Source organism: Pholis gunnellus, assembly GCF_910591455.1.
Source record: "Pholis gunnellus genome assembly, chromosome: 12".
Lineage (NCBI taxonomy): Eukaryota > Metazoa > Chordata > Actinopteri > Perciformes > Pholidae > Pholis > Pholis gunnellus.
This window is the reverse complement of record NC_136539.1, coordinates 7,424,886-7,446,267: the sequence shown is the minus strand read 5'-3', so window position 1 is coordinate 7,446,267 and position 21,382 is coordinate 7,424,886. Positions and strand designations below refer to the sequence as shown.

Below are 21,382 nucleotides of genomic sequence, written 5' to 3'. Positions count from 1 at the left end.
CGTCAGCATGGCTCCGAGAAGCCAGCTACTACCTGGGGGCAGTTCTGAAAATATGCTGCGGCCTACCTCAGAGCTGTCCAGCTATCCTCTGTGGAGTTGTTTTTTTTCCATACTATACAACATTTCTACAACTGCAGTTGGCAGAGCGCTACCGAGTCTTCCCCACAGTTCGAATGCTCACCGTCACCTTTGGTTCCGAGAAGCCATGGGCTACTAACCAGAATGTAGTTGTTAACATATACTGCAGGACACTCTCCAAACAGCTCAACACAGTGAGCATGAATCTGCTTACATGAAAGGGCAACACCCAACTGTAATAGGTTGAAAAGCCTCAGCCAACTAGCCGGATGATAGACCTTCACGTCAACAGGGAGCCCTCCAGGAAGCCTGACCACAGTCAAATAAAATAAAACTGTACTATAAATTATGAGCAGTTGTTTTCCCACGGCCTACCTCAGAGCCTCAGAGCCTCAGAGCTGTCCGGCTGTCCTCTGTAAAGTTTTGGAAGATACTGAGTTTAATTTGCATAAGCACCTGGCTTCATACATAAGATGACACGTCAACATTCTAATTTATTCGAGTCAGAGAACAGTGCGTGTTCCATCCAGCATTCTATTCTATTCTCAAGGGCAGATAATGTCTTCTTTTATGAATTCACTATTTGCTAGTCCAGCGTTCACTATGTTTTCCATGGCACAGTTTTCACAAAACTCCACACATTATGACCCGTTAGCAGTAATGAAATAACACTGTATATTACAAATAAAATGTGTCTATTGCTTTGCAGAGTCACAAGTCAGAACAAAAGTTTAAGCTGTTGCAAGTAACTCAACAAATTCTCCTTTTAACATTGTTAAGCTGTCTATGTTTGCAAATTCATATTCAAATGCTAATATATTGCATCCCGTGTACTTGATGGTAACTATAGCAACATCCAATCTCACCTGCTCCTGAGTTTGGGAATTAGTCAGTTGATTTAAGACCTTAAAACTGTTTTGAACTGAAGTATTTGGTGGTTAATAGTTATTAAGACAAATAATAATAAGTCTTTCTATTAATTATTTTTTGTTTGCGTGGCACGTTTCACCGCTCTGATTGGAAGAAAAGATTACCCAATTTACATTTTACTTCTATGACTTTTTTTTACATAATATAGGCCTACTATGACTTTATTCAATATGCTATACTGTGACTTATTTATTAATTTATTCGACATGCTAAAGCTAAACTATGACTTTTTTAGCTAGTGAAGTAATTCATATTTTGCTAGCTACAACGTTAGCGAACAAGCAAGCTATGGTTAGCCAGCTAGCTGTAATTTAGCTACGCTGCATGGAAAACAGAAAATCCAGAAAAAAGTATTTCCTATATTTTAAATACAAAATACATGTATTTTGTTACATTTTCTGGCACCAGTATTTTGTATTTTGTATTTTGTTGTAATACATTTATTTGGGGGTATTTTGTATTTTGTATCAAAATACATTTTTATGTATTTTTGCCCATCTCTGGTTGAACTTCAAAAAGGAGTTGGAATGGAGTTTTATTTTTAAGGTGCATTTTTTTCTTTCCAAGCATTTATTTCAGTGTTCAGATAAATACCTTGTAAGTCATTTGGCAGGTTGTCCGAAACAAATCTAAACTGTTTCATATGAACAGCAGAAGAAGATTCCTCAACTCTTCATTTGTCCAAGAACACGTTGTGCACGTTTCACAGCAACATTTGAACTATCACAACCACAACATCCAGGACTACAAAAAATCAGTAAAAAAACTGTAGAAGTGAAAGCATCAGATAGATTGATGATATTACCGGCATCATCGTCAGCAAAGTATGAAAACATTACAGTGACAGTTCCTCTTGATTTGGTAAATCCAAGCCTTTTGTGTGTTCAAGACACTTGAATTTTGCTTTCAGTTCCGGATATGTGAGTTCTGATAACATAACAACCCTCTGAGTTGCTACTCAGTCGTAGGCACAAAGCGTGTTTCATAACCAGCTACAGGGGCCTTACTTATATCAGATTACCTTCCAACAGCTGAAATCAGGGAAGGGGGAGTGAGGGAGGGGGGTGTGTGGAGCCACTAAACAGCTGAAGGGACACTGCAGCCCACAGTGAGAGCAGGTCTAACAATCACACAACAGACACACACACTGAAAACCCCAGGTCCACGTGCTGCCCTTACCACCAGGCACAGCACAAACACTGCTTATTGGCTCCTGTGAAGGAAAGGAAAGTAAGGTCAAACTGCATAAACTGTTGGTACCGGATAGAAGAGTATAGAAGCATTTATGATCTATGAACCAATACAGACCATACTGTCAACAAACTCATTGGTTAAATTAGAAGTGGTTTACTAACTTGACTCCTGCAAAGACTGAAAAGACAAAAGAAATGTAACATTAGGAAGCCTAAATTATCAACAAGGACGAATTTCAATCTATGCATAGTTACAGTACTAATCCACCAAAATAAGACATTAAACTAGCGATTGAGGACATAAACTCTCATTTACAATGTTTACTGAGGGAATACATTTAGTGAGAAGTCGGGTCATTTTCTTAGACTTCTATACAATCTGACTTCTGTTTGCAACCAGAGGAGTCGCCCCCTGCTGGCCGGTAGAGAGAATGCAGATTTATGGCACTTCACTTGACTTCACTTTTCAGAACCGGAGGTTGCAGCCTGACCTCTACATCATCAGCAAGACCACCTTTAGTGAACAATGTGGTGAATATGCCTCTGATGGATGACCAGTGGTATGCAGGACATTTTAGGTCTCTTATATACAAATACATTTAAAAATCTTTACTGGATAGTGAAAATACAGCATATTATAATAACAATAAACACATAAATAAATAGCCAAAAATACAATAGATGAATATTTATGATGTTCAACTCTTTACTACTGTATTTATGTATAGTATAAATGTAATTTAAATACAGTCAATACACGGAAATAATATGATAAATAGATGCAATTGAAAATACTGTATATATTTTTACCTTTAAAAAACACAGTTGAGATCACTAAATTGTCATGAAAGCAGAAAGTATTGTATATAATACAAACAAAAAATATATATAAATCAAAATAAAAAGTATCAATAAACATCTTTATTTAAAAATGAATACTTTCCTGCATGATAATTATTTCCAGTGTCAGCCTGCAAGTATTTTTCTCATTAGGTATTGCTAAATTCCAACCTATGATTTGAAGAGGTCTTCCAACACTGCTAACAAGTGAAACTGACACACAACACAGATGCTATTTGCACTTCTATTCAAATTGAAACAGTGTACCTATGTGTATTTAAAGGCAAGCTACACAGCCAGTAAGGACGAGCACATGAGCTGCTTTTTACCTGCCACACAACAGGCCTTTACTGTACCCAGCCAGTAAGACTCCCAAACATCAAATATTTGCAACATGGAGATACCTTCCATACTCTGCTACTGATGAATTACATTTGGGTTTCAATGCAGTTATCCTGGTTGACAATGCTGAGAAACATATAACATATCTGTGCTCAACATAGGTCGGTGGAAGACACGATCTGCCGTGTGGAAGCGTACCGGTATCAGCTTTGATCACACAATCCTTGCTCCAGGACCAAGCATGGACTTAAAGACACACACACACATCCAGCAGGTAGAATCTAGTAAGTGAACAGGGCACTGACCAAAACACAACTGCACACATTTCCTGTGCACATATTCAACTGAATTAGACTGCTGGTGTTGCAACACTTCAAGAAGAGTTTGTATGGATCATGGAGTGCATTTGGTGTTGCAATCCCTGATGAGTTAAGGAACAATACAAAATGAAATAAATCGATGCAGAAGAACCTCACGTACCCTTCTTCCTCATCGAAACCTGGTGCTTACATTACCCTCAACAACTCCACCACCAAGACTTTCAGAGATACTGGGGTGTCTGCGATGAGGAGAGGGCTAGAGAGGTCTGTTAACCTCACTTCCAGCACTTCAGCAGCAGCAAACTGAGTGAGTGTACTAGCAGAGTGATAGAAGTTGTTATGCTAAGTCTACGGGCAGCAGCAAAGGCTTCCCCCTCTTCTGTCCTTTGTGATTAATAAATGATGTGAGGCTGGACTGTTTTTAGAACTGCGCATGCTGATAAACGTAGACCTGTAGAGATTAACTGTTTAAGAACCATAACACAACATCTGCACATCATTTCATGTTATTGTTTTTGCTTTCAGTACTTAGATATCCGTTAGTATTTACGAGTCTAATCAGAATGTACCGTGAGGTGGAACTCTCTGAGACATATTTATCTAATTTACAATTCCTGTTACAAACACTTGCTTTCTTACTGTCAGCACACTGTAATATATAGACTGATATAACTTGTGAAAAACTTTAGATATAAAGATTTAACGAAGCGGATCTTTAGAATATGACCAGAAGCTTATTCTTCTCCTTCGATTTTTATTGCAAAGCCTCAAGTAAGCTAAGCAGTCTGCAATGCAATGGCCACCTGAACTATCTTTAGCCCCTGCTGGCAAGTGAATGGAAGTGCCGGACTTATCTTCACTGCTGTCATCGAGGCAGTCAGTATTTTTAGGGGACAGCAGCAGCTGCAAAAGCATTTAACGGTATTCCATGAACAATGACACTCGGGGTGTCTGAGGCCTGAACGACACAGAGATTGGGGGACCACTCTGACGTTTGTTAAACGGGAAGCTGGGGTGGACACTGAAGTTCTCATTTCTGTTCCTCCTGCCGGACAAAAAGCCCATGGAGATGTGCTGGAGTACAACGTGGGACCTTTGAGGAGAGCATGTGTCTGAGTCTGAAGTCAACTTGGGACATTGCTCAGCCTTCAGGAGACGGGCGGCATTGCTTCTTACCTCGACGAGAGATTGCGAGCGCGGAATGCATGTTGACGGTCGTTCCCCGCGACTGAAGCGAGGTAGGTCATGTGAGGGGTACACTGCACAGCTTCACAAGGGGCAGAGGTCATTCCAATTAAATCAGACAAGCAAACACAGGGGTTAATCTCCTCTCTTTAAACCTCCGGAGGGAATATTGAAGACACTTTCAGGGCAATGTCCAGACCGGGTTAATAAAAACATCTTGCAGTGTGAAAAAAGATATCCTGCAACAACTCCCAACTATATGAAATAATATAATGAAGTGGTATACAAAATAGATTTCCATTAACATTAAGACTCATTTTAAGTACAAAGGAATGTAAATGTTAAGCAATTAAAACTGTTATGTTAAACATTTTTTACATGTATTCAAATTGAATTAAATTGTACTTACAATGTTAAGGGCTAGCATAAGGATTGGTGATACTTTGAAAGGTGTGAAAGAATACAAGACAGTATTGTTGAGTTTTGCAGTATTTGACTAGAGTTTAAATACTTTATCATAAATATCATTAGGAATATATTGTTATCAAATGTGTCAGTAAAACCGATCCTTCAAAAGGAATCTTAAAAAACACTCAACACTCTGTGGTAGATTCTTTCCCAATTGGTCCAAAGGGGAGCATCATTTTCATGAGGGGAGAAATAATTACAAACTGTTGTACAAACAAAATTCTAGGATTGCCTAACTGATATTGTTTTACACTCAGAGCTGCCAACAAAACATGTGACGGCAGCTCTGGTGGGGAGGTCTTTGTTTGAATGTCACGGTTACAATTATTTTAAATCCAACAGAGACATTTTCTCAGCATAGTTTAACTGTGAGCTCTCTTGGGTGGGCAGGCTGTGATTTCAGCCTGTTTGTGTGAACACGCTGGTTTTCAGAACCTTCTTTGTGATACCTGACACACACACTCCCTCGCAGGTCTTTATTTAGGGCATACTATATTAAGCACTTTCCCATTGAAATACAGCACCAGCTGTACTGGCTATGTGTTGTGGCTGCTGTTGCAATAGCTGCCCCCCCCCCCCACACCCCCCACCCCACCTCTCTCTCACTGCAAGCCTGTGTTTTCTCTCATGCAGACAGATCTAATTCAATTAGCCCTAATAATCATACCATCCGTTTGTGCTGACACGCATGCACACAAAGGAGGCAGAGGCTGAGCGTTGTCCATTCCCAAAATATGAGGGTTCCCCACCTTATAACAGGAAGGCTAAAAAATATAACTTCATCACATACAGTTACTTCATATCATGATCTGGCTAAAATGTTTCATTTTCCAATATTATCTCAATCTCACAAGCGATTTGATATTAAAGTAATTTGTCTGTTATTTCTTTTTTTTAGAAATTTGCAGTGCAGAAGTTGGACTGTCTTCCCCCAGTGAATAACTGCTACTTATTAATCTCCTGGACTGCTTAAGGTGAAGTGAGGCTAACACCAAAGCAGAAATGGATGTGTTTGGTGGAGCACCACGTTTCTTTGCTTATCCACGACCTGTGGTGGTGCAAAGTGGAGCTGATGCCGTCCTAAAGTGTCAAATTGGTGGCGATCCGAGGCCTGCAGTTATCTGGGAGCGAAACAATGAAAAGATCGACCCGCAGGAACGATACAGGGTCTTTGAGGATGGTAATGTTTACAATCTCATCATTTCGGCTGTGACCGCAGAGGACAGTGGCCAGTACATATGCAAAGCAAAGAACAGCATTGGGGAAACATATGCGGCGGCCACACTGAACGTGGAAGGCGAAGCACAAGAGATGGAGTTGCGAGAGGAGAATAAGCCGCGGTTCCTCATCAAGCCCCTCTCCACTCGCGCCGGTCGTGGGGATGATGCCGTCTTCTCTTGTAAGCTTTGGGGAAACCCGCGGCCAGAGGTCATCTGGGAAAAGGACGGCAAGAAACTCAATGAAATATTCGAAAGCACGCATTTCAGCGTGGGCTTCCAGGACGGTGGATGGTTCCAGCTCAAGATCTTTAAGACTCGTGCTCCAGATGGAGGCGTATATACGTGCAAAGCCAGGAATGAGTTTGGGGAAGCGTTGGCAGGAGCTGTGTTGCTGGTTGATGCAGGCCCAGCACATGAGGATGAGGCAAATCGCAATGGCTACACAAATGGCCACTGGAAAGCCCACCAGGGAAAGCAAAGGAGTGGCAGGCAAGTGCCAAACCGGCTCAAAGACGACGGCATGACCAAGTCCACTAAAGTGAAGATGTTTGCAGTGACTGAGGGCAAACATGCCAAATTCCGCTGCTTTGTGACTGGGAAGCCCAAACCAGAAATCATTTGGCGGAAAGATGGCAGGCTGATACTGTCTGGAAGGCGGTACTTGTTATACGAGGACAGAGAAGGATACTTCACACTTAAAGTTCTGTACTGTAAGCAAAAGGACAATGGAGTTTACGTTTGTGCTGCGTCAAATACTGCCGGGCAAACCCTCAGTGCCGTACACCTCTCCGTAAAGGGTGAGTCAAGACCATTTTCAGTGGCTTCAGAGTGTAAACTGTGAAAGTGGGAAGAAATGTAGGTACAACTTAGAGAGTGAATGCAGACACAGTTGCAGTGCTTTTTGTAGCGAGTAAAGGAGTGAGTGAGCGTGTGGTGTGTTCTTGGATCAGATTTCAAACCATTTCATGCTAGGATGATGTCAGTGAGATACCTCCAAAGAGGTACTCTGAGATCATATATTGGAGTAAGGCCAGACAGGGATGGCAAAGTTGAACTTTGAAAAGTTGTATGATAGTGTCATGACATCTTATTTCTAAGAGATATTGTATTGATTATTGGTACAAAAAACTAATATGGTTAATATTTGACGATCAAAGTATATACCCGAGTGGTGCAATAAAGAGTATTATCTCAGTAAATAGAAAATAGTTACAGAAGTGATCAGTACTCTTTCAAAGCAAACTACAGCTCATACTGTCAAATAGCACACTAATGCTAAATTGACGCATGTTGCTGCTCACAAACGCCTACTTAAGGAACTCAATGACGTAAATGTCAAGTATATGGCTTTGTATCATTATTCAGTGAATTCGTAAAAATGCAGGTCGGCAGGCTAGTGAGCTGCAAATATAATCAGCTACCAGATACATTAAAAGAAATCCAACCCCGGTCCACTGGAGGATTAACGTAATGTATTAATCATCTGAAATTCAATCCAAGAAATATCCAAACAGGCAAAGTTCATCAGCTTGAGGTGGATTCCAAGCCAAGCACTATGGTGTCTGCAAAGTCACTTAGCTTGTGAAAGGTGTAGGGGGGGGGGGTTCGTCCATGTGATCGAAGGAGATCATATTTCTCACATGGCCCAAAGACGTCCAAACTCAAGGCACCAACAGACAGCCTTGTACTGTGTCAGATGAAGACAGAAAGGTTGATTTATAGGTGATTTGAATGGAAAATGGTGAATGTATTTCATCAGATGTCCTTGTGTTTAATTGGACTTAGTAAGATAAGGAAAGTAAGAGCTTTGCAAGGACTACTAATTACAGTCCACATTCCTTTGTTTACAACTGACTGGTACTGTCTGATGGTGTCGGATACAAACACTTTATTTCCTATCCAACACCCCGATGTGTTAATGACCTTTCCATTCCTCAACTAAATGAGCCATGATTTCGCACATCTTGTCTGCTTCACTAGAACTTACTGCCAAATATATTTCAATTTACACCGTTTACTTCAAGGACACATATGATATGCTGTGTACGTTTTCTCCGGGTCGACTTACCTGAAGAATTTATATTGCTCAAGTAACATTTTTTTGTACATAAGTTAATGAGAACATAACTCATTTTTAATTTGGAGACGTCACATTGGCTTAATCAAACTGGTGTGCTTTCCCCCTCTTTGGTGCCAGAGCCGCCTGTGCGGTTCAAGCAGCCCCTCATTGATCTAGAAGTGTGGGAGCAAGATTTGGCTGTTCTCGAGTGTGAAGTTCCAGAGGACTCTGTTCCAATCACATGGTATCTGGAGGACAGACGACTGCAGCCAGGGGCCAAATATGGAATGGAGGAGTGGGGAACAAAACGGCGGCTAACTATCCGGGACATCGGAGTTGACGATGACGGGATTTACCTCTGTGAGATGCCCGACGGGGGCAGAAGCATTGCAGAGGTAGCTGTGAAAGGTAAATCAGGAAGATACAATCAAGCAGCTGTGGTACATTTACTATGTATTTCAGTTTCATTGAACACCTATCTGCTCATACAAACACAACAGGGACAATCAAAACCAAAGTTGATACAACCTAAACTGTGACAAGCCTAACCCTTAATTTGTTTTCCTTCTGTCATTTTTAAAACACATACGATACGGCTGACAAAAGTCATTTTCATTGCTTTTCTCTCCTCCTTTGAGCTGGTTTGGAACTTGAGAGACAAGGCAAATCCTTGTAGATGAAATTTTTAACAGCAGTGAACATAAAGTTCTGGAAAGCTCTCTTGTGTGGTGTTACTTTTCATCCATGTTTTTTGGACCAGTGCCAAATGGGAAACACTATATAATATTACTATTTCCTTTATGAGACAGTCCTTCCAAAAAAGGCAGCACCCGTTGTTCTGGAATGGGCCGAAACAACGAATGTGTATGTTTAAATTTGAAAGCACTGTAGCAGAGTAGAAGAGGTGGAAGTGGTTACATGTCAGAAAAAAATTGGACTTTACCATGGGAGACCGTTTCCTACCGACAGTCAGCAGTGTTTCTTTAAACAATGACCACATTCCCTGACTCTCAGTAGTTAATTATTTAACCATGATTTTGAAAGTCCTTTAACCTTAACAATGTAGTAATTTAAACAAAAAAACCTACATAAGCCTAGCCAAACTTTTTCCATAGCAGTATCAGACCCGAAAAGGATTTTATTTTGACAAAGCTGATTTGTATTGATTTTGGAGAGCAAATGGCAAATGTTGTTTGTAAGGTCATTGTGTTTCATTTGATAATCAATTCCTCATCCTGTTAATGTGCAAAGGAGTCACTCACTTTCAAAGTGTTTCCTTGCAGGGACAATTTTGCGGAAGCTTCCAAGAAAAGTGGATGTATTGGAGGGTGAAAATGCAGCCTTTTGTGTTGAAGTGGACAAAGAAGAAATGGACATACACTGGTACAAAGATGCCGTAGAGCTGCGTGAAACGCATCAGACCATCCTCAAGTCCTTCGGTCGAACTCACATCCTGGTTTTCGTCAATACAAATCCCCAAGACTCTGGCCTTGTGACTTTCCTTGTAGGCAGATCCAAGACTTCCTCTCAGCTAAGAGTGAAAGGTAGGGTGCCTCATCTGTAGATCATTGAATCTCAAACAATATGTTTGCACACAAAACAAAACATTGAGATCTACTACTTTTGGAATTGCTCAATATGTATCAGTCATTCCAATTCAGAGAGACATTGACAATGGGTTTCTCTTGTTTCAGCGGCCAGACATTGTCCTCCGAGTTGTCCAGTGGGTGTGCAGATCAACACAGAGCATGCTAACGCAGCACTTCTCTCGTGGTCTCCTGCTCAGGACACTCGAAAGAACCCTCCATCTGGATATGTGCTTGAGCGACAGGAAGTGGGCACAGGCTCACAGGAGTGGCTGCAGTGCCTGACCACCGACTCCGCAACATCGGTGGAGATCCTTGGTGACAGCGTACCATGTGAAGCCGATTATCGATTCCGCATCTGCAGTGTCAACAAATATGGAAAGAGCAACAATGTTGAGTTCCCTAAAGCTGTTCATTTGGGTAAGTTCTGCTATAACATGTTTGTTTTTTTTGTTCCTGATAAATGAAATCACAACATGGTTGAGGATATTGCTTGCTAAATCATGTATACTCTGATTCATTTTACAGTTCCAGTTGCCAGAATACAAGCTCCCTTACAGGATGCCTTGGTGCCCGAGGGGCAAGACGCCCTCTTCTCTATTGAGCTCTCTGCTTCAGTTATCGGTACATGGTTTTCAAACGGTATTCAGCTTCAGGAAGACGAGCGTTATTCCATGCGCAGGTCACGAACACACCTATCTCTTCGCATTCGAGGAGTTCGGGATACAGACAATGGAGCCGAGATCACGTTTATTGCCTATGGCATCCGTGATTCTGCCGCACTGTACATTCAAGGTGTGTATGGGTCTTGTTAGGCCAAAGAAGTATTGTGTTTTTTACTTGTCCGTTTTTTAAAAAATGGAATTAGGACAAATGTGCCAATATCACTCAGTTCACTAACCTAGATGAAAAGTCTCAATTATGTAAAAAATTTTCATTGTTTTTCTAAAATTTGCAGCTCCTCTTGTCAAGTTTTCACCAATGTCAGAAATGGATCGAAACAAATTTGTAGAAATGGGGAACCCCATTGTGCTCTACTGTGAGCTGTCAGACCCTGAGGCTCCAGTGCACTGGTACAAGAACGGGGTGGAAATACAAACACTGGAGGGTCTGCATATCCAATCAGAGGGCACCATGAGAAGAATTGTCATCCAATCAGCAGAGTTCTCACACTCTGGAGTGTATTGCTGTGATGCTATCGATGACGTCATCAGGTTCAATGTGGAAGTAGAGGGTGAGTGGAGCGAGTTTTTTACAATGCTGTTGTCTTTCACTAACCATCTTTATTGCCCCTTTCAACCCCTTTTTGTCTTTTGTTACCTAAAAAATGCATTTAGTCTGACTTATCAAAACATATTACATTTATAACTTAATCAATTTAAATATCCATAGCTCCACCCGTGAGGTTTTCAGCAATTCCAGATGCTGAGAGGAGCCAAACCATCGAAACGGGCTACCCCATTGTTTTATGCTGTGAGCTCTCAGATCCCTCTGCCCAGGTGCACTGGTACAAAGACGGGTCAAAGCTTCACCCTCAAACTGGAGTAGATATTATAACTGACGGCTTGGCGAGAAAACTGATTGTCCACTCAGCAGAATTTTTCCACTCTGGGTTATACTGCTGCAAGACAAAGGGTGACACCGTCACGTTCAGTGTGGACATCAAAGGTGATTTGTTTTACCTTAAGCGATGTGAACCATTAACAAGCCCCTCCCCAGCAAAGCAACTAACTCTGGTGACACTTTTGTATGTCGTCTGTTGCCTTTCTTCTTAGCACTCATAAGAAGTGCAGCTAAGCCGTCACCTTTTCTTAGACTGCATTACATCATGTTAGCAATTTAGTTGTCAGTAAATAGATTATGATAATCTTAAAAGGCTGGCATGAGGCTGACATAAGATCTAAACATATCTATAGCTCCACCTGTGAAGTTCTCTGCAATTCCTGAGGAAATGAGGACCAAGTCGATCGAAGCGGGCTGCCCTATTGTACTCCAGTGTGTGGTGTCGGATCCTGAGGCCCAAGTTTGCTGGTACAAGGATGAGACGCAGCTCATTTCAAACTCTGGTTTAGAAATCCACTCAGAGGGCGACACACGGACATTAGTTGTTCAGTCTGCAGAGCTGTGCCACTCTGGTGTGTACAGATGCAGCACAAAGGATGATACCATGGAGTTTCAAGTGGAGATCAAAGGTGACTTTACACTTTTTATCTTGTGCGTTAATATTATAACCCCACCTCCTCTTTAGAGACGCCACTAATAATCCCCGCTTGTACTGTATGTGGTTTGACGTACTGTTTCATGCATATAACCTTAAAGCATTGTTAATGCCCAAGGTAATAATTTGCTGAAGCCATTTTAATCTATTGCTCAGCGGTTACATTTTTGCAAGGTATCCGTTTCCACAGTCTTGATTTTATTTAGCTCTCCTGAATTCCCAATGCTAGCTATACCAGTGACGTACTCTACTATCTTTGACGTTGAGAGAACCAAATCACTTGAAGAAGGCAAACCTTTGGAGCTGGAATGTGAGGTTGCAGACTCCACCGTGCCTGTGTGCTGGTATAAAGACGGTGTAAAGCTCTCCCCGCAGAATGATTGGGATATACAGAGTAATGGCACATTGAGGAGACTCATTATCCCAGCCGCTGAGCTCTTGCACTCAGGGCTATACAGCTGTGAAACCTCTGATGACACTATTCACTTCACTGTGGATATCAAAGGTGATTTCTATTTAAATCTGTTTATTCTTTGAGCAAACCCTAGAGCTTCCTGGTGACTAGATGCAACTAACACTTGCAATATAGCTGTCTGTCTGTTTTCAAATGGTGCTTTGTGTGAAGTTGTAACAGTTTCTTAAATCAAGGTCAAATTAACCTCTACTGACAAAATGTTATATCTAAGTATTCCTTGAAAACGTTTTTTTTCTACTTGAATTTGGTCTAAGATATAAACGATTGGTTCCCTTCAGAAAGCTGAATCTATAACCCCTTTCTTAATCAGAGTGTACATATGCACTGTTCAGTCCGCAATTATAATATGAATCATCATCTTTAGCTCCGACGCTGCCGCTGCCGCTGTCGCCCTCACCAGAGGTGGTGGAGACGCAGTCGCTTGAAGCAACCTGCCCACCTGAGCCAACCTATGAAACCTCAGACCCTGCTTCCCAGGTGTCACTGCAGAGGGATAAAGAACATGATTCTAATAAAGAGCCTAATTTGGAAATGGGAGGTATCAAGAAGACCCTTGTTATTGAACCAACTTCAAACTCTGGAGCATACTATTGCGCAACAGCAGATGATGTTGCCCAATTAATAATAAACAATCAAGGTGATTCTGCAAATGTGTTTCAGTTTAGTTATGACTTAACTTTTAGTCCGTCTTTTTTTTTGTTGTTACAAATGCAGAGCTAATATCTGTGCTAGTTTTGACAATATTTCTTTGAAGTCATCTAGAATAATGTACATGTAAATTATCCCCCCCCCCCCAATGATTGTCTGTAGCGCCACCTCCTGCATATCTGCATGGTCCTGATGTTGAGATGTCCGAGTCTGCTGAAACGGACTGCCAAATTGTTCAGCAGTTTGAGATTTCAGATCCCATTGCCAAAGCCTGTTGGTACAAAGATGGAACCCAGATCTACCCACTAATGGAAGCCGACTGTGAATCACAAGGCGGCAGCCAAACTGTGCCCTTCCAGTCACATGACTTGCCTGGTGACGGGAGGTTTGGCTGTGAACCATCTGGTGACGCACAGTTAAATGTGGACATGAAAGGTGGTGTTCCACATTTTACCTGCACAATTAAGAATCAAGTATTTGGTGACTTGCGTGAAGGTATCACCCAGCTCATTGTTTTCTCTTTGGCTTTGTCCAAACAGCTGAGCAGTGTCACTATGGTCACGAGATTGGTGAGATAGCTGAGGCATCTGCCCAATACACTGTGGATGTCGAAGGTGATTTGATATATTTCAACATCAGTCATCCATCTTAACCCAGCACATAAATGCCACTAACAATAGTGGTGTACTGTTAGCGCCATCATCTGAGGCATCTGCATCTTTTTTTTTCCTTTAGAAGTTGCTTTTTGGTCCCATGTCATTTCCTGCAGTGTTTGGCTCTTAATCAAAATGTGGGTGTTAAGTAGCTGTGTAGGTGCTCCTCATACTAACATACATGTTGTGTTTGTCAATTAATTCTTCATTTTAACAGCCATCTTTGCTTGTAACAAGCAGCTTACCACTCTTACGTCCATCTTAAGTCTTATTCATCACCAGATCCTCTCATCCACATTGCTGCCCTGAACCTCTCACCGTTGCAATGACAACGAACTCTTATCAAAGAGAAGAAAAATTGGTGTACTTGTTAGGTGTTAGTGAACATTCTGGTGGTGTAACAGAATTAGGAGTCAGTTCAAGGGGGAAATGTAGGAGCTCAATCTCAGACCAAACCTGGTCGATCTTCTTGCTTGTCTTTGCAATGAACTATCCCATAACTCCATGCTAACCCACACTGATGTAAAATTCTGTTATGAGAAGAAGTATTGAAACCATCAACCACTGAAAACCTTTCTCTGTGTACATCACAATGCTTATAGCTACATCACCAAGGCTCTCTTCCGACCAAGAAGAGAAGTCCACTGAAGAGGCTTGTCCTGTTGAAGTTGACTGCATGTCCTCAAAATGCAGTTCTGGCACCTTCTGTGGCAATAGAGGAGACACACATACCGATGAAGAACATTCCAGGACTATGCCAACATCTCAGTCAACATATGAATACATGGCTGACCGGATTACAACTAAACCGACAAAGGAGCTCTCTGACAATCAACAAACAACAAATGCTCAATCCCCAGTTTACAGTAACTCTGTAAAGCCAACAATAATACAATCTGACACACACCATCACACTAACAAGCCCACAGAATCACAAGGTGAGGAATTAATTTACTATCTTCAGCATGCAAAAGCCCCACCTGAAGAGCTTGATAATTCCCTGCAGACAGATGAGTTCTGTACTTTTCTTCAAACTGCAGCTTTTGAATCAGACGAATCTGCTCTCAAGACTCTAATGGCCCATTCAGAAAAGCGAAGAAGCTCACTACAGATGCCAACTGTCCAGTCAGAGCCAGATAATCCACTACATACTTTAACTGCCCAGTCACAACACCTTAATAACCACTTACAGATTTTAACAGTCAAATCCAACAAGTTCTCTAACTCCTTAAAAACTGCATCTCTGCAATCACAGGACCCTTTTAAATCCTCACACACAGCTACTGTCCAATCCGATGAGTCATTTAAAGCCATACATACTACATCTGTCCAATCAGAAAAGCCCTTTAATTTTTCACATACTGCAACTGTCCAATCAGGGGAGCCGTCTAAATCCTCACATACTACATCTGTCCAATCACAAGAGCCCCTTACATTTTCACATACTGCAATTGTCCAATCAGAGAAGCTCTGTAGCTCCATACAGATGCCAGCTGTCCTGTCAAAGAAACCTCTTGATTGCTTACAAACTGAAACTTTCCATTCAGAGGGGCCCTGTAACTCCTTCAGGACTGCAACTGCCCGATCAGAGGAGCCCTCCAACACCTCACAAACGGAAACTGTCCAATCAGAGGAGCCCTTTACATTTTCACATCCTGCAACTGTCCAATCAGAGAAGCTCTGTAGCTCCATACCGATGCCGGCTGTCCCGTCAAAAAAACGTTTGGATTGCTTACAAACTGAAACTTTCCATTCAGAGGGTAACTCCTTCAGGACTGGAACGGCCCAATCAGAGGAGCCCTCTAAATCCTCACAAACGGCAACCGTCAAATCAGGTGAGCCCTTTAAATCTTCACATTCTGAGACTGTCCAATCAGAAGAGCCCTTTAAAGCTGTGCAGGCAGCAACTCTCCAATCAGAAGAGCCTATTAAATCTTTAAAAACTGCAATTGTCCAATCAGAGGAGCTCTGCAGCTCCACACAGATGCCAGCTGTCCTGTCAGAGGAGCGTCTTGATTGCTTACAAAGTGAAATTGTCCACTCAGAGGGGTCCTGTATCTCCTTATGGGCTGCAACTGACCAATCAGTGGAGTTTAACAGAAACCAACAGACATCAACTGCCCATTCAGAGAAGCTCAGTGACTTACGTAACACTGTATACCCTCAATCATTGGACTCTAAAGACACGGGAATGGTCCAACCAAGAAAGCACTACAACTTGCGACAGTCGCTGCATGCTAGACTGGATGACCTCTATCATACAGGACAGACAGTACCTCACCATGCAGAAGTGCTGTCTCAGTCCAAGCAGGCCACACCAGGCCATGCAGAGTGTCACCACACCACGAAGGCATCAGAAGACCAATTAGACAGCACAGTTAACGCTGGGCAAAGATCCTCTACCCAGTGTGCAGAGCCTCACTATATCAAGCAGGCTTCTACTGTCCAATCAGAAGATATCTATCTATCGCGGACATGTGATAGTCACTGGAGTGACAGTGTCACTGCAAATAAGGTGGCTGTTGAAGGTGATTTAAACCATTATCAAGCAAAAAATGGACGGGCACAATGTTGACATTGTGTAAAATGAAGAGATTGCTTATTGCGATCCTTAACATTTTGACAATTTCTACATTTACTTTATTTTGTTCATACTAAAACTACTTTAATTGTCAGTGTAAAAGTTTGAGCTTGGGTGGTCTGTGAGGAACATTAAAGATAGGGAAAAGAGTAAATACATTATCTTCAAATCCTAACTTGAATGCCTAGTTATCTCAAGTCTAACCAAAGATACCTCTTGTTAGATTACTAATAACATGAAGACGTATCTTTTATTATTACTGATTTTAACTCTAAGATGTATTGGCATGACTAATCTTGATTTGACATTTTGCTCTTCTGTTTGAAAGATCAATTTTGTTGTAGTCCATAATAGTGATGCAATTTTCTCTCGATGTTACCTCAAACATCCCCAGCTCCACCTGTGAGAATTACAACACTTTGTGAGGCTGAGAGGAACACGTCTGTTGAAGTTGATGAGCCAATAGTGCTGCAATGTGAGATATCAGATCCTAACGCTCAAGTTAATTGGTCCAAGGACGGAATAAATCTACGGGAAGCAGCTGGGCAAGACATGGTGGCAGAAGGTTCCATAAGAACACTGGCTTTCCAGTCAGCGATATCGTCTCATACTGGGATTTACAGCTGCAAGACAACAGATGATGCAATGCAGTTTCATGTGGATGTTAAAGGTGACAGAAGCTCTTCTCATCTGTTCTGCAAATACATTTTAGTCAGGGACAAGTGCATCCAAACACTTTTGCTTTGCTTATATTTGCTTATATATAGTTTTCATTGTATTACTCTGGATGATTACAAGCGACCTCTTCCAAGAAACAGAACACCAGCAACAATTAAAGACACTGCCAGAGAGTTTAAAATGTTAAATCTTAATTTGCTCCCTTTAGCAGTATTTGGATAAACTGTAAAGTTAGCATATCTGTACAGATTAAGGGCCTGATCAGGCAGAGTGTGTTTCTTCAGGCGGAAAAAGCAGGGCACATCGCACTGCCTTTTTGTTGCACCACCAGTTTGCAGTTTGCAAGTCTTTTTTGTGACTGTTGGTGTAGGCAACAAAGTATTTTAAACTTTAGCTTTTGAATGCCAGGCACCAAGTCTCACACACCGTCAATGTCACACTTTGCCAAGGCAGCCAATCAAACCAAACAAGACGGGTTTACTTCTTTACCACTTCATCCCTCTTTTGATGCCGGTAGATGTGGTAGGGCTAGCTAGCTAGTTAGATGGTGGCCTGTGAGAGAGCCACAATATATGTGAGAGTGAAGGGGGGGGGGGGGGGGGGGGGGGGGGGGGTGATTCATATCTCATGTTGCAATAATTTGGTGTAGGCTAAAGCAAGCGAGGGAGCGCGTTTTCAATGCGTCTGTGTGATCAGCCCCTAAAAAGCTCATTCCCTCATTAAAACCTATCTAGTTATAACATTATAAATCAAACTAATCTCTTAGTCATGGTAAAACTTTACCTGAGACAGTGTAGCTCCATCTGCTTCTCTTTTTCTATGTTTGAGAGTAGCTGGTAATCTAGCTCGCAAGGTCGTTCATGTAAAGTGCTTACTTACACTTTTATATTTAGCATAAAGCTCTATATGTCTGTTTTTTTCGGAAGGTGTTTGAGCGCTTTACAAATGTTGGTTTGTAGTTTGTACTTTAAATAAGAGATAAGGCCTTAGCGTTCTATGGTGCATGATTGGCATACGTCAGGGATCAAACATGTCCTGAAGATACAGTACCCCTCTCTTTAAGGTTCGATTTCCTAAAATCTCTACCAGTATAGACAGTAGACGCAAACTGTTTTGGTACATGAGCAATTGATGCTAGCTTTTTGGAGATTTTCAGTTAGTTCAAGATAACATTAGAACAGGTTAAATGGGTTATTTGAAAGCTACGTATTTTTCAATACATACTAAATCAAAATTGTTGGGTAGGATGAAAGATTTGCATGCATTTATAATGGTTGAATGTGCTGCTGAAGCCTTTAGCGTCAGGATTGTGCTTTGCTTCCTTTGGTTAATAACAGTATCTGTTTTATTGACCAATTCTATTTTACATTCAATCCTGTAGCTCCACTTCTGAAGTTTTCAGCTTTATCTGAGGGTGACCAGCAAAAGACGGTCATGGCAGGCTTTCCCATTGCTCTACAATGTGAGCTGTCAGATCCCACGGGACAGGTCAGTTGGTACAAGGATGGAACAAAGCTCCTCCCTCAAAACGGAGTAGACATCCAGTCAGAAGGAAGTTTGAGGAGTCTAGTTGTCCCATCGGCAGAGCGGGCTCACAGTGGCGTATATCGTTGTGAGTCAAAGGATGATGACATCCAGTTTGCTGTGGAAGTAAAAGGTGATGCTCAAAAACTCTGTTGTGCTTTCACTGTCTTGCACGGCGAACTAACTGTAACAGCAGGTGATTACATCAAGTCTATTCAGTGGCGGGCTGTGCATTTTATACCTGGGCCTTCACTGCTGAAATACCACCTTATAACCACATGATGGCGCCACAGCTAGGGTTATTATTCGTTTCTTGGGCTGTAACTATATAACGTTACGTATTTGTATTAAACCGTTAGGTACGAGGCTTACAAACCGAACAAAACGTTTGAATAATACTAGTGCATTTGGAAAATGCAGAAGCTTAAATTGTAGGAAATATAATGTTTTCTACGCTCATTGGAGACAGCGGTCTGTGTGACCTCTGAACCGGAACAAAAACAGCTGATCCCCCCCAAGTGTTCCGGGAGGCTAGGCTAACTAGCTTAACGGAAAAACAACAGCAGCAACACGCATTCTGCTACACACTCAAGGGCCATTTAGATAGTAGATGTAAAAAAACGAACCAGTTGACTTACCAAATGCTGATCACATCCTCTTTTCTTTGTTGACAAAGAGTTTAATCCCACGGTTAAATCCCAACTCACAAATCCGTTTATCTTCCAGTTTCAGACATTGAGTGTTAAAAAACAAAGCTAGGTAAAAAAAAATATATATATATACACCAAGCAAAATGCAAAAAATATCATAATTTCATTCATATCTTTCAATATGAACTCTCACTACTCACTAAGCCTCTGCTGTTAAGTTTCGTTTCACGACAGTCACGTGCTCGCCCACTGACCAATCACAGCACAGAATCTCACTGCAGCACTGCTGCTAATGCTGACATAGCTGTAGGCCTGCAGGCCGCTCTGGCGCGTCCAAGAATCTCAAACTAAAGATCTGATTGGTTGAAGACTATGCCAATCAACGATATCGTCCCCATTCACTTAAGCTGCACATGGAGGCAATGGTGAGCCTGCAGGCCTGGGGCCTCTCTTCTTACCTAGAGACACAGAGGTGAAATCTGATTGGATAAAAGCTCTACTTAAAACAAGCTGCACTGGAAGCAGAGCAACTGAGGAGCACAGTAGCTGTGCAATGAGAAAATAAGATAATGGGAAAAATATTTTTATAAATTATGATACATGTAGTGTATTTAAGAAAAATTATTAAATTATAAAATAGCTATAACTTTGTGATTCTGTTTAGGCCAGCAGAGAAGGCTTTGCAGGCCCTGACGGCCCGCCACTGAGTCTATCTTATCACCAGACAGACATTTTTGTGCTTTCTTAATTTGGTCAACTATTTTACTAAAGAAGTAAAGAAAAAGATTTCCTCTGAAACAGTTAAATTTGTTGTTAATTTTGTTATCGCATGATCGGTTACGTCAGTCTAAAGAAAAACAACTCCCCGTCACACGTCATCATAGAGCCCATTGTTAACTCAGTGAAATCAGATAATAAAGGATGTCTTCTTTTAAAATGGCTTATTAAATCGTGCAGCTTCACAATGCAGCTTCTTCTTATGCATGTCCAATATCTTAAGAAAGCTAACGTTTTGTGTCTTGCTCTTTTTCATTAAAGACACTAACTGAATACTTTATTATAAACAAACACTTTGGCACTTTCTTGTTTGTATCTTACATGTGGTTTTCGTCTGTGCTTTTTATCCAAGTGGACAATGTTGTGTTTCACTTATTGTCCTTGTTAAGCAGGTTGTGTTTATGTTGTATGTTATGTTGTTTTCTCTTGAAATTCTTTATTTAATATACAGTAGGTTGGATATTGAATTACTTCAAGAAAATCACATTCATGGAGTATATTAAGACACTCTTTTTGCAATATCTGAAACATACAGCTCTACCTGTGAAGTTCTCAGAGCTTCAAGAGAGTGACAAGAGCAAGTCCGTCCAAGAAGGTTCTCCAATTGTCCTCAGCTGTGAACTCTCTCACGATCCTTCTGCTTATGTCGACTGGTACAAGGATGGGTTGAAACTCCTGCCGCAAAGCAATGTGGAAATACAGTCAGACGGTCTTACAAGGACTCTACTCATCCACTCAGCTGAAAACAAAGATGGTGGCACCTATGAATGTTCAACATCAGATGATACCATCACATTTAAAGTGGACGTAGAAGGTGATTCATTTCCATCCTTACCATCTTCTTATCAAACATACCACGTCCATCGTACGCTATGGTTTGAGTGGTGAACAAAATTTGCTTTGTGTTGAATGTTCATGAGAACATGGTATGGCTGGCTGGACAGTGTGTTTTGTCTA

General features: G+C 41.4%; 1 protein-coding gene across 9 annotated transcripts in view; it reads left to right on the top strand.

Annotated features, from left to right (window-relative positions):
- The first annotated feature begins 4,639 nt into the window (after positions 1 to 4,639).
- Positions 4,640 to 21,382, top strand: part of obsl1b (obscurin like cytoskeletal adaptor 1b) — a 32,626-nt gene continuing 15,883 nt past the window's right edge. For 4 of the 9 annotated variants that reach the window (XM_079170882.1, XM_079170881.1, XM_079170879.1 and 1 more), the window contains exons 1-17: positions 4,640 to 4,941; positions 6,255 to 7,373; positions 8,774 to 9,043; positions 9,919 to 10,179; positions 10,330 to 10,641; positions 10,750 to 11,016; positions 11,180 to 11,455; positions 11,614 to 11,889; positions 12,138 to 12,413; positions 12,669 to 12,944; positions 13,279 to 13,551; positions 13,725 to 13,997; positions 14,102 to 14,176; positions 14,818 to 16,743; positions 17,191 to 17,466; positions 18,856 to 19,131; positions 20,961 to 21,239. In XM_079170882.1, coding sequence (XP_079027008.1) covers positions 6,359 to 7,373; positions 8,774 to 9,043; positions 9,919 to 10,179; positions 10,330 to 10,641; positions 10,750 to 11,016; positions 11,180 to 11,455; positions 11,614 to 11,889; positions 12,138 to 12,413; positions 12,669 to 12,944; positions 13,279 to 13,551; positions 13,725 to 13,997; positions 14,102 to 14,176; positions 14,818 to 16,743; positions 17,191 to 17,466; positions 18,856 to 19,131; positions 20,961 to 21,239 — 6,607 coding nt within the window. In that variant the 5' untranslated portion in view covers positions 4,640 to 4,941; positions 6,255 to 6,358. The remainder of the gene's footprint in view (positions 4,942 to 6,254; positions 7,374 to 8,773; positions 9,044 to 9,918; positions 10,180 to 10,329; positions 10,642 to 10,749; positions 11,017 to 11,179; positions 11,456 to 11,613; positions 11,890 to 12,137; positions 12,414 to 12,668; positions 12,945 to 13,278; positions 13,552 to 13,724; positions 13,998 to 14,101; positions 14,177 to 14,817; positions 16,744 to 17,190; positions 17,467 to 18,855; positions 19,132 to 20,960; positions 21,240 to 21,382) is intronic. The other 5 variants (XM_079170886.1, XM_079170883.1, XM_079170884.1 and 2 more) reach the window with 5 other exon arrangements.